Source organism: Asterias amurensis, chromosome 3 (assembly GCF_032118995.1).
Source record: "Asterias amurensis chromosome 3, ASM3211899v1".
NCBI classification, from domain to species: domain Eukaryota; kingdom Metazoa; phylum Echinodermata; class Asteroidea; order Forcipulatida; family Asteriidae; genus Asterias; species Asterias amurensis.
The window spans coordinates 16,699,426-16,716,396 of NC_092650.1; the positions used below are offsets into that span (position 1 = coordinate 16,699,426).

Genomic DNA, 16,971 nt, shown 5'->3' on the forward strand with positions numbered 1-16,971 from the left:
CCCTGTACATGCTGTAAATTAATTATAAATCTGTGAACCTTTTTTGTACCGAAAGTGTCCAATGGCTTTAATCATGCTATCGTTGGCTTAGGTCATGGTCCTCCTTTGTTATCTAATCACGAATAGCAACTCTTCAAGTACAACATGAAACCAGACAAAATAGTCAAGCATCGGTTTGGCATTTTGGTTTAAATCGAAGACAAATGATTACAACCGCATTGTAAAAGTCAAATTAGACCATTACCACACCATCTTGATTACTCCCCATTCAAATCAATGCTATCAAACCGAGGCTTGAAGGGCTAGTAGTCTGGTTCCATTTTGTACAATAAATAACAGCATCTTTAACTGCTTTTGGATACAATGAAAAATGTCGGCCACTAATTTCATGGCTCTGCTTATTAACCGCGGAATTTGGCACTTATATCTCATAGAACGATGTGTTTTATTCGGCTCGGTAAGCGCAGTATATTCTGCGGTAAACAAAGCCATGACATTGGACCCAGTCGTCGATTTACACAAAAATCTTAGGACTTACGACGGGTTCAGTTCTGTATCCAAGTACGTAAAAAACGAATTGAACCCATCCTAAGTTAGGACGGGTTACTCGTCCTAACTCGAGTTAGGATTAATCCTAGCGTTTCGTGAAATCGGCCGCAGGTCACACGGCGAATGAATGGCAGAATGATTGGAAACTCTGTTTCACAGAATACAATGTACTTGAACAAACAAATATGAGAGACCGCCCGACATCTCAAGGCCGGAAGGCCACTTCAAAGTGAGGGCGTAGGCCTATACTTAATATTCAACTTGGGCTGTCGATCAAAACAAAACTTCTATCAGGGACACGTTGCCACCTACTGCTGGCTGAAATATGGATACACCCTTCACCTAGTCCGTAAAAATAAGCAAGTGTCTCATCATTCATTAGAATCCTGACTGATAGAGAAAAATGCACTAATTATGACCAAACGCAGACCAATGTCATGACTGGGTTTCAAACCCACACTCTGCTGTTGAAAACATGAACTTTATAAGCAGTTGCCATGTTACCCCCTAGTAAATACAAATTTTTTATTTTTATGTTATTTCTATCAAATTAAAATGGTTTTATCATTCACAAATTGTCCTACTTATTACGTTTGAAATTAAAGGTAATAAACACGGGCTGTAACCACATGCACCCATTGAACGCCACTGCGTTATAAATTTAGATCAATATTCATGCACCTCATTCCAAGACGCATACAAAGTATTTTTGTGACAATAACCAATGACGTTAACGGTGTGACGAAAAAGAAAATTACGCACTTTAAGATGACGAAACGTAGACTTGATTCAAGTCCCATTCTCGTGTAAGAGGTCCCATAAGCATATCAATGTAGAATAGACAGTGCAGTGCGCGCTCGCCGTCAAAATGTGGTGAAGAGAATATACCTTATCATTGATCTCTACTATATTATGGTAATGCACAACTTTGATGGTTTACTTTAAAATATTCATTGAGCTAAGGATCTGTGCTTAATGGTAATACTGACTAAAACATGTCTCTGTTATCAATGTCTTTAATAGACCTTATGCACATGACGTCATTTCAGTAGGGCGCCCTCACCTAGAGGTCAAAAGGAGGTTGTTCATTGGCCAATCCTGTGCGCCGCGGGTACAAATCTGTGCGTTTTGATTGTTTCGTCACCGTTTTTCCACTAAGATGGCCGCTGGATGACGTCAATGCATAAGGTCTATGAAACGGAAATCACGCACTTGAACAGCACGAAATGAGACGCGCGAGACGTGCACCAGCACACTGTGACGCAACAATAGACTTCTCATCTTTACAAGGTTCGCGCGATTGTGTTGTTCTATTCTGGAGCGCGTTTTTATACAATTTGATCAGCACATGATTTGCGCGTAAACCAACGGTTCGAAAAAACAAAACAACACACACATGGGTACATTAGTAAATAAAACTTTACTTTCATGGATATTCAGTACATCTTACCCGACTTGTTCATCTTAACTAATAGTTTTAATGTTCTATTATAAAAAAAAACATGTGGAAATGCTGTACATCTATATGGAGTGTATGCTTTATGGTGTTGACGGTGTTGTACGGCGAGGTCGTTGTAGGTAGGTGAAAACAAAACGCCACCAAGAGGCCCAATTTAATGGTTTTATATGTGTGCGTTTTAACAGTTTTTAAAGGGAAGGTACACGTTTGGTAATTACTCAAAACAAATATTAACTTAAAATCTGACTTGGTAGCAAGCATTGGAATGCTGTTGGTAGTATAAAACATTGTGAGAAACGGCTCCCTCTGAAGTAGCATAGATTTTGAATTAGAGGTAATTTCTCAGTAAAATAATAAAAGACGTCTAGCTAAAAGTATTTTATTCCCATCTGAAAACACAAAAATTCGTCCAACAAAGGTGTTTTTTCTTTCATCATTTTCTCCCAACTCCGATGACCAGTTGAGCTTAAATTTTCACAGGTTTGTTATTGTATGCATAATATGTTGAGATACACCAAGTGAGAACACTGGTCTTTGACAATTACCAATAGTGTACATTCCCTTTAATATACGTCTAAGCGAAAATTTCTTGCGTCGAGAAAACAAAATGGATGTTATGATCTGAGAAAACAGTTAAATTTCCTGTTATAACAACCTGATGGACACATTTTAATATAGCTGTTTAACAGAAAAAACTGCTTGACAAATATATTTGCTGAAATACCTTCACATCATTAACAGCAGTAATATTACGGTGAAGAACGCAGAAAGCTCTGATACTTCTGTTCAGCAGAGTGTGGGTTCGAATCCCCGTCGTTTTGTGTCCCTGAGTTCAACTATAATTGCTTCTCTCCACCCATGGGTAAATGGGTACCTGTAAGGGCAGAGATGGTTCTTGTGAATGGTTTAGCCAAGTAGCGCTTATAATTTCGCACAAGAGAGGTGGTTAAGCACTTATTTAAGGTTCAGTGACCTGGGCCCAATTTCATAGAGCTGCTATGCACAACAATTTTCATAGCACAACATGTTTGCCTCGATTAAAACAAGATTACCAATCAAATTTTCATGTGATTTTTAGGATAAGCAAACAACGGCTAAATACCAGTAACAAGCAACATGCACCAAATGGAAATTTGGTTGTAATCCTGTTTTTATAAGAAATTTTATGCTAAGCAATGATCTTCCTTGATAAGAACAGGATTGCCAACCAAATTTCCATTTGTTGCATATTGCTTGTTACTGGTATTAAGTTGTTGTTTGCTTATCTTGAAACTCACATGGAAATTTGGTTGGTAATCTTGTTTTTATCAAGCCAAAAATGTCATGCTGAGCAAATTTTTGTGCTTAGCAGCTCTATGAAATTGGGCCCAGATCATTCTAGATCATGAATAACAGATTAGCGCCGTCCACTAGGGTCAACGGACTTATACACAGAAAATGATTGACAAGTGCAATAATAATACACACTTAATTACATGTACATGTATTAGGGCCTCAAAGCAATTATACGCACTAGAGAAAAACACATAGGTCAGACCATGAGGTCAGACAAACCAAAGATAAAGACAGTTAGTACAAAGACACGAAACAAACGAATCATCATTAGCGGGGCAATTATAGGACGAGAAAGAGAGTAAAAAGTTACTACTCAGAAAAGACAAACTCAAAACAGACTGTAGGCTCACGAATGTACAAACGCAGATGAAAAGAGTATCACAACAGGGCCCTATTTCATAGCGCTGCTAAACAGTAAGCAAATTTGCGTGCTTACTGTGGCAGAAAAATTTGCATAAGCCTTAGCGTATTTCACAGGTTAACAGTTAGCAGAAAAATTGGTCGGCCATAGCACGTTTTCCATGGATTTGCATTGTGACGTCATTTATTTTCGTGTGGTAAGCGCCGGAAGGTTAGCATGCCTTTTCGTGTGCTAACGATAGCGGCGCTATGAAATGGAAATCGGACAGTACGCACAAAATCGGCCGCTATGCAGCGCTATGAAAGTGGGCCCTGGGCTCAATTCCATAAAACACGTAAGCACAAAAACTTGCTAAGGACAGAAAAGTATTGCTCAACAGTGACAGCTTACCGGCCAAAATTTCTTAAGTTCACACCGCTGCTGGTGCCCAACTAAATTTTTGCTTAAAGAGTACTTAAGTTGAATTGATTTAGCATTACATTTGACTTTTGTTGTTCCATAATCAAGTTGACAGTCAGTTCGAGTGTTACGAGGACATCGCCCAGTTATCCTGCCCAACTAGTGATGAGTACACGTACATTGCCGAGTCGCTCTACACATACTTCCATAACCACAACGAGATCACTTTTCCGGTGTGTACGTCTTCTGGAACGCCGTGGGACAGTCAGAACAGCTGCACATCTATCGGGGCTCAACAGGTATACCCGAGTCTTATGAATGTAATAGTTCGATAATATTGGACGTGATATATTATTTGTACATCGAATTTTTGACTTTGCTTTTAAGATGTTTGGATGTTGGATATTCCTATAGGTTTGTACAGTGAATGTCTTCATTGTACAACATCAATATTTGATATTGGACCTTCACGATTATGAACTCTACCGTGAGCTTTACGAACATTATTACATTCAGCTGCTACCAACTAATGAACCAAAATGTGCCATGACAATATATAATGGTTTATTTAATAACTGCACTGGCGGACAAGCAGGCCGAAAAAGTACATTTACAAGTAAAAATAGTTCGTTAATTTTTTTTATTATAAATATATATATATATATAAATATGTAATTATTTTAAAATTAATTAATTGCAAGAACAACCCAAAAGCACAATGACGGTTACCATTTTGCTTCCACAATATTTTATGACGTCATTTATTAATAGGTTTATTAAACAATCTCAGCCAAGCATCCAAACCGTTTAATGTTGTCTTAAAAAGTACTGTCATACCATGGAGGAATAATACACATTATTCCTCCATGGTCATACCATGGTAAATACTTTTACAGATGAGTTATACTAATATCGTATGTTCGCGCCTCCAGTTTGTTGAAGAATCCTGCAGCGGGAGTAAGTCATGTGACACGTACGTCAACTACAATGACCCCAATGACGCGAGCTCCGTACTGGGTGTGTATCGAATCAACTACTTCTGCTGTGAGTATACCACATGACGTAACGATTTCAAAGACCAATAATTATCAAATGATCAGTTGGTTAAGCCAATCAGAAGGGTCGCTGGGTTTGAACCATAGAGAACCACGTCATGTCAACCCTACTGTCAACAAAATCTTTCCAAATATTTTATCGCAAAGTCTAATCTTATAACATACCGAATTTTAGGCCAAATGACAGCTTTTGCCTATGGTCAAGCTGCATATTTTGTAACTGAAAAGCAACGGGAGTCTTTTGGTGGCAGCAGATTTACCAGGTAAACCTGCTGCTCTAGAAATGTGAGCTGCTCAGACGATGCGTTCGTTTAGCCTCCTGGGTCATCCCCAGTCTGCCCCGGTGCGTTCGAATAGCTTTTGACGTCATTCCAGGGGTTCACCCAGGTCAGCCCCCAGTGCCTTGCTTGTGGAGTGGGTCACTTGGGGGCTGGCCCCAGGTAAACGACGTCACTATGAGAGCGGTGAGTGGTCGTTCGTTTAGCTCTTGTCAGGGGCTCACCCGAGTGAGCACCGCGGGTAGACCCAGGGATGCCAAACGAACGCACCCAAATGGACATGTATGTATGCTGCCACCTAGCGTTCAAAAGGCTTAAATTCAAAGAAGGTAGGTTCAAACTGCCAAACCTCGTATAGACTGGACCCCTGTCTTTACCCGCAAGGATAAAGACTGGTACCTGTCCAGATCCAGTGATTCCATTGGATACAATGCTATCATTGGATAAACGAGCAGTGACATCGGATTTCCGTGCCCATACAGTATACTCCTGTCACGTCAGCAATAGAATTTGACTGCGTATCTCTATGAAGAATGAATGTAGGTCAAAGGTGAAAATACATGCCTGTCTGGAGGCAGGTTTCTGGCGTTATTCACAAACCTCGAAGTGTGACGTCAGACCTTCAGGTTAAACCTCGTAGTGTTAACCACAAACGGAACTATTTCACCCCTTAACCAGTCAGTACGTCAGTGAACCCTTCTTATTACCAACTTGAATTTATCAATCATTCACTCCTTCTCGTCACAGGTGAACCAGTCAACGATAAAATACGGACATCCCCAGGTATGAACTATTCCTGTCGTTTAAATTTGTTTTTAATTGCAACAAAACAGAGATAAATCAAAACACCTATTAATTTATATAGTTTAACATAAATGAATTGAAACAGCCCGGAACAGAAGCAAACAGAAGTTCTTTTATCACTAAAGTCTTCCGTGGCATTTGTAAAAAAGGAAGGACAAAACAAGCCAATAAAGAATTAAACAATTACAGCCTAGAAAACATTGTTGATTATAAAGTTGTACTCTTGCTTTAGCTGAATACTTATGTGTTTGGTCTGTTTCGGAAAACACTTATAACAAAAAGAACATACAATTTATGTTGAATAAAACAGCATGCGACTGGTTAGACAGTAGAACAACACCAGCGAGCTTCAACTACCAGTTCTTCCCGACCGAGATCGACATGACCGAAATCCACTTCCGCGTCAAAGCAAGCTCGAACGCGTACATCGGTCTGAGCACTACGAGCAGCGAGCAGCCGGTCATGTACGAGCTGGTGTTCGGCGGCTTGAACAACAAGTACTCGTTCATCCGACGGTGTCCGGCCACGAACTGCCCGAATGCCCTCGAGAAGGTGTACACCGACAACATCTTGAGCACGACCGAGTACCGAGGGTTCTGGATCACGTATGACTATCCGACCGGGAGATTGGTTGTTGGAAGGGATGGTCAAGGGTCATTCATGAGCTGGTCTGACCCTTCACCCCTTGACGTCAGATACATGGGTTACAGCACTGGAAGTGCCGGCACAGGGGAGTTTCAGTTTTGCAACTGTGAGTCGAAACTTCTTTCTTTGATCTCGTATGTCGCTGAGCATTTTCAGCTGAAGAAACAAAATAATTTCCCCGACAGGTATTTCAGAGTAAAAACGTACACCCAGTGACAGATACACTGTAAATACTTTTTGGTTACCAACTTATTTGAGAAAAAGTTTCCATAATAATTATTACCTCTTCAAATAAAGCTCTTAATTATTTCAATTCAATTTTTTTCAAATCAAAATTATATTTATTATAATATAAATTCAAAATTATTTTTATAAAACATAAACAACAGTTGCCACTCGTTTCCCTCGTTTCTAGACACCAACGACTGTAGTCCTGATCCATGTCTGAATGGGGCAAGTTGTGTGGATGGCGTGAACAGCTTCACATGTACGTGTATTGCAGGCTACATGGGAACCAACTGTGAAACAGGTAAACACAACCAGAATGAGATCGTTTAGTTGTTCGATTAAGGAAGAACTAGGTGTTAAACTCCTTTTAATCAATCTTTTTTGTTTCAGATATCGATGACTGTAGTCCAGATCCATGTCTAAACGGAGCACCTTGTGTGGACGGCGTGAACAGCTTCACCTGTACATGTGTTGCTGGCTATATGGGAACCAACTGTGAAACAGGTAAACAAAATCAGGATTTTTTTTAAAGATCGTACTGTTCGTCTATTTAGGAAGAGCTAGCTCTTATCCTCCTTTACCTTATCATTTTGTTGCAGATCTCGTTGACTGTTACTCTGCTCCATGTCTATGTGACCCTGTGTGTATTCATGAAGCCATTGAATTGTTTGCGAAGCTACATCAGCTGTTATTAATACGGTCTCAGAATGTACATTGACCTTTTAGTCATATAATAAGAGACGGAAGACATTCAATTAGATTCAAGTCAAACTTACATTTATTTCCATACTTCATGAAACTGGAAAAATAATAATAATTTAAATGAGTCACCAATAAACAATATTATTTTACAAGGCAGATACAAATTTATTAATACAGTATGGATGCATCTATATAAGCCGAAGCTTGTGGTGAGATGCTTGTGGTGAGATGCCTGCTTGGGACATGTAAAGACATACACGGACAGACGAAGACATAAATGATCAAGACAGCAATGAAGAGCACAATAGTGAGGGCCTCGTTGGAATTCAGTCTCTCTTAACTAACTTATCACACTTATCGCAGAACAATGTATATAATATACAACCAGTACTAATGGGAAATTGTAAAAATGGTTAAAGGCAGTGGACACTATTGGTAACTGTCAAAGACTAGTCTTCACAGTTTGTGTATCTCAACATATGCATAAAATAAAAAACCTGTGAAAATTTGAGCTCAATCGGTGGTCGAATTTGCGAGATAATAACGACAGAAAAAAACACCCTTGTCACACGTAGTTGTGTGATTTCTGATGCTTGATTTTGAGACCTCGAACTCTAAACTTGAGGTCTCGAAATCAAATTCGTGGAAAATTACTTCTTTCTCGAAAACTACGTCACTTCAGAGCGAGCTGTTTCTCACAATGTTTCATACCATCAACCCCTCCCATTACTCGTAATCAAGGAAGAAATTATGATAACTACTTTGAGTAATTACCAATAGTGTCATCTGCCTTTAAATATGTTTTCTCAAAACCACAACATGCATGAAGGCAAAGGCCATCTAGGAATATTGTTTATTGAGCTACAAAATACAAGTTAAACTTAACCGAAGCTTTTGATATAGGCAAAACTTCATGGGTCTGTTTACTGCCGAATCCTGCGCTCACGATCACGATTCCCCCACTTACGTGCAAGAACCGAATTTCTGCGCTAGCCTTGTAATCGTAGAATGCTAGTAACGGGGGTTCGCACGCGCAAATGCCACAATTCGCCGCAATCCGGTGAAATACGCTTGCCGTTATAATTCCCTGCTTCCGTAAGCGCCGATTCTGTGCTTACGGTAAGCAGATCCATGGAATAAGGACCTGAAATGTTACTAATGAAAAATCAGCTAAACAAATCATTTTTTTTGTCAAATAATAAGTTCGGCAACTGATTATTGTCATCGACTGATTAATAAATTATGTGTAAATAGTCTTGACACGAATAAAATGGCAATAGCATTGATTAAAGATCGGCATCGTGTTATTAAACTGAACCTCATTAATGATTTAGAAGAAGAAAACAAGATGAAAATAAGCCAAAAGAGTATAGCTTGTACGAGAGGAATACCTAATGAGTAATGGGTCATCCTTCAAATTCAGTATGAGGGTGATGGAAGCACACGAAGAAAACTATTTCGTCAGAAAGGGGGCGCTTCTCTTGAATAATTTGGGATTTTTCCTTACTGGTTTAGGAGTTGTTACACAATAAGAAAACAAAATGAGCTTAATGGTGGTGGGGGTACACATTATATGACCGTCACACCTGACCGTAGCAACCAGTTTTACCTGAACGTGTGTTGCAGGCTACATGGGAACCAACTGTGAAACAGGTAAAGAAAATCAGGATGATATCGTTTAGTTTGTCGATTATTGAAATGCGGTGTTTTGAAATCCTTTTTGCCCAATCTTGTTCAGATATCGATGACTGCAGTCCAGATCCATGTCTAAACGGAGCAACTTGTGTGGATGGCGTGAACAGCTTTACGTGTACGTGTGCTCCCGGCTACATGGGAACCAACTGTGAAACAGGTAAACAAGATCAAATTGAGATCGTTTAGATTGTCGATTAAGGAAGACCTAGGTCTAAAACTCCCTTTAATCAATCTTTTTGTTTCAGATATCAATGACTGCAGTCCAGATCCATGTCTAAACGGAGCAACTTGTGTTGATGACGTGAACAGCTTTACATGTACGTGTGTTGCAGGCTACATGGGAACCAACTGTGAAACAGGTAAACAAAGTCAGGATGAGATCGTTTAGATTGTCGATTAAGGAAGAGCTAGGGCTAAAACTCCCTTTAATCAATCTTTTGTTTCAGATATCAATGACTGCAGTCCAGATCCATGTCTAAACGTAGCAACTTGTGTGGATGGCGTGAACAGCTTTACATGTACGTGTGTTGCCGGCTACATGGGAACCAACTGTGAAACAGGTAAACAAAATCAGGATGGGACCGTTTAGTTTGTCGATTGAGGAAGAGCTAGGTCTAAAACTTCCTTTAATAAATCTGTTTGTTTCAGATATCGATGACTGCAGTCCAGATCCATGTCTAAACGGAGCAACTTGTATGGATGGCGTGAACAGCTTTACCTGTACGTGTGTTGCCGGCTACATGGGAACCAACTGTGAAACAGGTAAACAAAATCAGGATGAGACCGTTTAGTTTGTCGATTGAGGAAGTACTAGGTCTAAAACTCCCTTGAATCAATCTTTTTGTTTCAGATATCGATGACTGTAGTCCAGATCCATGTCTAAACGAAGCAACTTGTGTGGATGGCGTAAACAGCTTCACCTGTACATGTGTTGCAGGCTACATGGGAACCAACTGTGAAACAGGTAAACATAATCAGAATGAGATCGTTGGTCGATTGAGGAAGAGATATGTTTAAAACTCCTTTTAATCAATCTTTGTTGTTTCAGATGTCGATGACTGTAGTCCTGATCCATGTCTAAACGGAGCAACTTGTGTGGATGGCGTGAATAGCTTTACCTGTACGTGTGTTGCAGGCTACATGGGAACCAACTGTGAAACAGGTAAACAAAATCAGGAGGAGACCGTTAAGTTTGCCGATTGAGGAAGTGCTAGGTCTAAAACACCCATTAATCAATCTTTTTGTTTCAGATATCGATGACTGCAGTCCAGATCCATGTCTAAACGGAGCAACTTGTGTGGATGGCGTAAACAGCTTTACCTGTACGTGTGTTGCAGGCTACATGGGAACCAACTGTGAAACAGGTAAACATAATCATAATGCGATCGTTGGTCGATTGAGGAAGAGATATGTTACAAACTCCTTTTAATCAATCTTTTTTGTTTCAGATGTCGATGACTGTAGTCCAGATCCATGTCTAAACGGAGCAACTTGTGTGGATGGCGTGAACAGCTTCACGTGTACATGTGTTGCAGGCTACATGGGAACCAACTGTGAAACAGGTAAACAAAATCAGAATGAGATCGTTTAGATTGTCGATTAAGTTAGAGCTGATTATTAAACTCATTTTAATCGATCTTTTTGTTTCAGATATCGATGACTGTAGTCCTGATCCATGTCTGAACGGAGCAACTTGTGTGGATGGCGTGAACAGCTTCACATGTACGTGTGTTGCAGGCTACATGGGAACCAACTGTGAAACAGGTAAACAAAATCAGGACGAAACCGTTTAGTTTGTCGATTGAGGAAGAGAAATGTTTAAAACTCCTTTTAATCAATCTTTTTTGTTTCAGATGTCGATGACTGTAGTCCAGATCCATGTCTAAACGGAGCAACTTGTGTTGATGGCGTGAACAGCTTTACATGTACGTGTGTTGCCGGCTACATGGGAACCAACTGTGAAACAGGTAAACAAAGTCAGGATGAGATCGTTAAGTTTGTCGATTAAGAAAGAGCTAGGTCTAAAACTCCCTTTAATCAATCTTTTTGTTTCAGATATCGATGACTGCAGTCCAGATCCATGTCTAAACGGAGCAACTTGTATGGATGGCGTGAACAGCTTTACCTGTACGTGTGTTGCAGGCTACATGGGAACCAACTGTGAAACAGGTAAACAAAATCAGGACGAGACCGTTACGTTTGCCGATTGGGGAAGTGCTAGGTCTAAAACTCCTTTTAATCAATCTTTGTTTTTTCAGATGTCGATGACTGTAGTCCAGATCCATGTCTAAACGGAGCAACTTGTGTGGATGGCGTAAACAGCTTCACCTGTACATGTGTTGCAGGCTACATGGGAACCAACTGTGAAACAGGTAAACATAATCAGAATGCGATCGTTGGTCGATTGAGGAAGAGATATGTTTAAAACTCCTTTTAATCAATCTTTGTTGTTTCAGATGTCGATGACTGTAGTCCAGATCCATGTCTAAACGGAGCAACTTGTGTGGATGGCGTAAACAGCTTCACCTGTACATGTGTTGCAGGCTACATGGGAACCAACTGTGAAACAGGTAAACATAATCACAATGCGATCGTTGGTCGATTGAGGAAGAGATATGTTTAAAACTCCTTTTAATCAATCTTTTTTGTTTCAGATGTCGATGACTGTAGTCCAGATCCATGTCTAAACGGAGCAACTTGTGTGGATGGCGTGAACAGCTTCACGTGTACATGTGTTGCAGGCTACATGGGAACCAACTGTGGAACAGGTAAACAAAATCAGAATGAGATCGTTTAGATTGTCGATTTAGTTAGAGCTGAGTATTAGACTCATTTTAATCGATGTTTTTGTTTCAGATATCGATGACTGTAGCCCTGATCCATGTCTGAACGGAGCAACTTGTGTGGATGGCGTGAACAGCTTCACATGTACGTGTGTTGTAGGCTACATGGGAACCAACTGTGAAACAGGTAAACAAAATCAGGATGAGACCGTTTAGTTTGTCGATTGAGGAAGAGCTAGGTCTAAAACTTCCATTAATCAATCTTTTTGTTTCAGATATCGATGACTGCAGTCCTGATCCATGTATAAACGGAGCAACTTGTGTTGATGGCGTGAACAGCTTTACCTGTACATGTGTTGCAGGCTACATGGGAACCAACTGTGAAACAGGTAAACATAATCAAGATCGTTGGTCGATTGAGGAAGAGATATGTTTAAAACTCCTTTTAATCAATCTTTGTTGTTTCAGATGTCGATGACTGTAGTCCAGATCCATGTCTAAACGGAGCAACTTGTGTGGATGGCGTGAACAGCTTCACGTGTACATGTGTTGCAGGCTACATGGGAACCAACTGTGGAACAGGTAAACAAAATCAGAATGAGATCGTTTAGATTGTCGATTTAGTTAGAGCTGAGTATTAGACTCATTTTAATCGATGTTTTTGTTTCAGATATCGATGACTGTAGCCCTGATCCATGTCTGAACGGAGCAACTTGTGTGGATGGCGTGAACAGCTTCACATGTACGTGTGTTGTAGGCTACATGGGAACCAACTGTGAAACAGGTAAACAAAATCAGGATGAGACCGTTTAGTTTGTCGATTGAGGAAGAGCTAGGTCTAAAACTTCCATTAATCAATCTTTTTGTTTCAGATATCGATGACTGCAGTCCTGATCCATGTATAAACGGAGCAACTTGTGTTGATGGCGTGAACAGCTTTACCTGTACATGTGTTGCAGGCTACATGGGAACCAACTGTGAAACAGGTAAACATAATCAAGATCGTTGGTCGATTGAGGAAGAGATATGTTTAAAACTCCTTTTAATCAATCTTTGTTGTTTCAGATGTCGATGACTGTAGTCCAGATCCATGTCTAAACGGAGCAACTTGTGTGGATGGCGTGAACAGCTTCACGTGTACATGTGTTGCAGGCTACATGGGAACCAACTGTGGAACAGGTAAACAAAATCAGAATGAGATCGTTTAGATTGTCGATTTAGTTAGAGCTGAGTATTAGACTCATTTTAATCGATGTTTTTGTTTCAGATATCGATGACTGTAGCCCTGATCCATGTCTGAACGGAGCAACTTGTGTGGATGGCGTGAACAGCTTCACATGTACGTGTGTTGTAGGCTACATGGGAACCAACTGTGAAACAGGTAAACAAAATCAGGATGAGACCGTTTAGTTTGTCGATTGAGGAAGAGCTAGGTCTAAAACTTCCATTAATCAATCTTTTTGTTTCAGATATCGATGACTGCAGTCCTGATCCATGTATAAACGGAGCAACTTGTGTTGATGGCGTGAACAGCTTTACCTGTACATGTGTTGCAGGCTACATGGGAACCAACTGTGAAACAGGTAAACATAATCAAGATCGTTGGTCGATTGAGGAAGAGATATGTTTAAAACTCCTTTTAATCAATCTTTGTTGTTTCAGATGTCGATGACTGTAGTCCAGATCCATGTCTAAACGGAGCAACTTGTGTGGATGGCGTAAACAGCTTTACCTGTACATGTGTTGCAGGCTACATGGGAACCAACTGTGAAACAGGTAAACATATTCAGAATGAAATCGTTGGTCGATTGAGGAAGAGATATGTTACAAACTCCTTTTAATCAATCTTTTTTTGAATTAGATGTCGATGACTGTAGTCCAGATCCATGTCTAAACGGAGCAACTTGTGTGGATGGCGTGAACAGCTTCACGTGTACGTGTGTTGCAGGCTACATGGGAACCAACTGTGAAACAGGTAAACATAATCAGAATGAAATCGTTGGTCGATCCATGTCTAAACGGAGATATGTTTAAAACTCCTTTTAATCAATCTTTGTTGTTTCAGATGTCGATGACTGTAGTCCAGATCCATGTCTAAACGGAGCAACTTGTGTGGATGGCGTAAACAGCTTCACCTGTACATGTGTTGCAGGCTACATGGGAACCAACTGTGAAACAGGTAAACATAATCAGAATGCGATCGTTGGTCGATTGAGGAAGAGATATGTATAAAACTCCTTTTAATCAATCTTTGTTGTTTCAGATGTCGATGACTGTAGTCCAGATCCATGTCTAAACGGAGCAACTTGTGTGGATGGCGTAAACAGCTTTACCTGTACATGTGTTGCAGGCTACATGGGAACCAACTGTGAAACAGGTAAACATAATCACAATGCGATCGTTGGTCGATTGAGGAAGAGATATGTTTAAAACTCCTTTTAATCGATCTTTTTTGTTTCAGATGTCGATGACTGTAGTCCAGATCCATGTCTAAACGGAGCAACTTGTGTGGATGGCGTGAACAGCTTCACGTGTACATGTGTTGCAGGCTACATGGGAACCAACTGTGAAACAGGTAAACAAAATCAGAATGAGATCGTTTAGATTGTTGATTTAGTTAGAGCTGAGTATTAGACTCATTTTAATCGATCTTTTTGTTTCAGATATCGATGACTGTAGCCCTGATCCATGTCTGAACGGAGCAACTTGTGTGGATGGCGTGAACAGCTTCACATGTACGTGTGTTGTAGGCTACATAGGAACCAACTGTGAAACAGGTAAACAAAATCAGGATGAGACCGTTTAGTTTGTCGATTGAGGAAGAGCTAGGTCTAAAACTTCCTTTAATCAATCTTTTTGTTTCAGATATCGATGACTGCAGTCCAGATCCATGTCTAAACGGAGCAACTTGTGTTGATGGCGTGAACAGCTTTACCTGTACATGTGTTGCAGGCTACATGGGAACCAACTGTGAAACAGGCAAACATAATCAAGATCGTTGGTCGATTGAGGAAGAGATATGTTTAAAACTCCTTTTAATCAATCTTTGTTGTTTCAGATGTCGATGACTGTAGTCCTGATCCATGTCTAAACGGAGCAACCTGTGTTGATGGCGTTAACAGCTTTACCTGTACGTGTGTTGCAGGCTACATGGGAACCAACTGTGAAACAGTTAAAAAATCAGAATGAGATCGTTTAGTTTGTCGATTGAGGAAGACCTAGCTCTTAAACTTCATTTTTGTTTAATCTCTTTGTTTCAGATATTGATGACTGTAGTCCTGATCCATGTCTTAACGGAGCAACTTGTGTGGATGGCGTGAACAGCTTTACCTGTACGTGTGTTGCAGGCTACATTGGAACCAACTGTGAAACAGGTAAACACAATCAGGATGAAGTCGGTTTGGTGGTCGATCATGGAAGAGCTAAGTCTAATTTTCCTTCTTGCCATATCTCTTTACTTCAGATATCGATGACTGTAGTCCTGATCCATGTTTGTACGGAGCAACTTGTGTTGATGGCGTCAACACCTTTACTTGTACGTATGTGTGCTGCCGGCTTTGCAGAAGGATTTTGTATTAAAACTTCAATTTGTATTTTTTATTATCGCAAATTTCTTGTACGTTGAAAGACACCGAACACTATTGGTAACTGTCAAAGACCAGTCGTCTTACTTGCTTTATCTCAACACAATATGCATAAAATAAGGAATCACACATGAAGATTTGAGCTCAATCAGTCACCAAAGTTGCTAGATAATAATGCAAATATAACACCATTGTCACACGAAGTTGTGCGCTTCCAGATGCTTGATTTCGAGACGTCAAATACTAAAATACCGATACCTCGAAATCTCACAATGTGTTATACTACCAAGCTCGCCCCATTAATCGGTACCAAGTAAGGTTCTATACTGATAATTATTTTGAGTAATCACCAGTAGTGTCCACTGCCTTTAGAGGCGTACAACATTAAAACAAATCATAACAGGTTGTTTATCTTATCGGACCAAACCAAAACGTGTTTTTAAAGCTTTCTGAAGCAAAGGTTCCTGCGGTCAACAGTGATTTTTTTCTTCTTTCTGAAATTTGTGCCATCAGTTAGTGTCTCCTTTTGCATTGCCTTGTTTGTACTCTTCATAGTGTCATACATAATGAGAACAATATCAATTTTTGGGGGTTTCTTTTAGGCATAGGTGAACCACCAGCAACACTAGAGGGAGCCCTTCTAACCTTGAGTGTGGCTGCTGAAGAGAGAGCAGGTATGTTCGTTCTGACAACACGGGCCGCGCATCGTACATTTTAAAGCACGGTTACACAGCATGATTGTTGCCACAATTCATTGCACACTATAATGAACAGCAGTTGCAATAGAATTTTCCATCACTTGCTACTCACCCCCAGAATGCATTATGCGATACAAAAACAATTTAAAATACATTGTAGAAGTTTCTTAGTTTCCTTTTGTGAATTTGAAAATTCAACGAAGTCATAGATTAGAATTATTAAGGTTCAGATACACATTATTTCCATAACTTTATAAAAAAAATTACAATAAGATGCGGAGTGAGCAGGAAAACTGTACGGGGAATGTTTGATGAGCAAAAGCAATATTCACAAAGAGACAGCAAACAAACAGCAGGGCAGACATACAATGGACACGACAAACAGTTAAGTACACA

At 40.0% G+C, this 16,971-nt stretch overlaps 1 protein-coding gene across 1 annotated transcript in view; it reads left to right on the forward strand.

Moving 5' to 3' along the window:
* The first annotated feature begins 1,915 nt into the window (after nucleotides 1-1,915).
* The window catches only part of LOC139934821 (polycystin family receptor for egg jelly-like), a 36,207-nt gene continuing 21,151 nt past the window's right edge, over nucleotides 1,916-16,971 (forward strand). Inside the window, exons 1-40 of the mRNA XM_071929224.1 lie at nucleotides 1,916-2,127; nucleotides 4,212-4,402; nucleotides 5,036-5,147; nucleotides 6,184-6,219; nucleotides 6,551-6,991; nucleotides 7,301-7,414; nucleotides 7,504-7,617; nucleotides 9,554-9,667; nucleotides 9,756-9,869; nucleotides 9,957-10,070; nucleotides 10,159-10,272; nucleotides 10,361-10,474; nucleotides 10,559-10,672; nucleotides 10,761-10,874; nucleotides 10,959-11,072; nucleotides 11,161-11,274; nucleotides 11,364-11,477; nucleotides 11,566-11,679; nucleotides 11,769-11,882; nucleotides 11,967-12,080; nucleotides 12,165-12,278; nucleotides 12,367-12,480; nucleotides 12,569-12,682; nucleotides 12,762-12,875; nucleotides 12,964-13,077; nucleotides 13,166-13,279; nucleotides 13,359-13,472; nucleotides 13,561-13,674; nucleotides 13,763-13,876; nucleotides 13,956-14,069; nucleotides 14,155-14,268; nucleotides 14,359-14,472; nucleotides 14,557-14,670; nucleotides 14,755-14,868; nucleotides 14,957-15,070; nucleotides 15,159-15,272; nucleotides 15,352-15,423; nucleotides 15,554-15,667; nucleotides 15,757-15,828; nucleotides 16,480-16,551. Coding sequence (XP_071785325.1) covers nucleotides 2,052-2,127; nucleotides 4,212-4,402; nucleotides 5,036-5,147; nucleotides 6,184-6,219; nucleotides 6,551-6,991; nucleotides 7,301-7,414; nucleotides 7,504-7,617; nucleotides 9,554-9,667; nucleotides 9,756-9,869; nucleotides 9,957-10,070; nucleotides 10,159-10,272; nucleotides 10,361-10,474; nucleotides 10,559-10,672; nucleotides 10,761-10,874; nucleotides 10,959-11,072; nucleotides 11,161-11,274; nucleotides 11,364-11,477; nucleotides 11,566-11,679; nucleotides 11,769-11,882; nucleotides 11,967-12,080; nucleotides 12,165-12,278; nucleotides 12,367-12,480; nucleotides 12,569-12,682; nucleotides 12,762-12,875; nucleotides 12,964-13,077; nucleotides 13,166-13,279; nucleotides 13,359-13,472; nucleotides 13,561-13,674; nucleotides 13,763-13,876; nucleotides 13,956-14,069; nucleotides 14,155-14,268; nucleotides 14,359-14,472; nucleotides 14,557-14,670; nucleotides 14,755-14,868; nucleotides 14,957-15,070; nucleotides 15,159-15,272; nucleotides 15,352-15,423; nucleotides 15,554-15,667; nucleotides 15,757-15,828; nucleotides 16,480-16,551 — 4,720 coding nt within the window. The 5' untranslated portion in view covers nucleotides 1,916-2,051. The remainder of the gene's footprint in view (nucleotides 2,128-4,211; nucleotides 4,403-5,035; nucleotides 5,148-6,183; nucleotides 6,220-6,550; nucleotides 6,992-7,300; nucleotides 7,415-7,503; nucleotides 7,618-9,553; nucleotides 9,668-9,755; nucleotides 9,870-9,956; nucleotides 10,071-10,158; nucleotides 10,273-10,360; nucleotides 10,475-10,558; nucleotides 10,673-10,760; nucleotides 10,875-10,958; nucleotides 11,073-11,160; nucleotides 11,275-11,363; nucleotides 11,478-11,565; nucleotides 11,680-11,768; nucleotides 11,883-11,966; nucleotides 12,081-12,164; nucleotides 12,279-12,366; nucleotides 12,481-12,568; nucleotides 12,683-12,761; nucleotides 12,876-12,963; nucleotides 13,078-13,165; nucleotides 13,280-13,358; nucleotides 13,473-13,560; nucleotides 13,675-13,762; nucleotides 13,877-13,955; nucleotides 14,070-14,154; nucleotides 14,269-14,358; nucleotides 14,473-14,556; nucleotides 14,671-14,754; nucleotides 14,869-14,956; nucleotides 15,071-15,158; nucleotides 15,273-15,351; nucleotides 15,424-15,553; nucleotides 15,668-15,756; nucleotides 15,829-16,479; nucleotides 16,552-16,971) is intronic.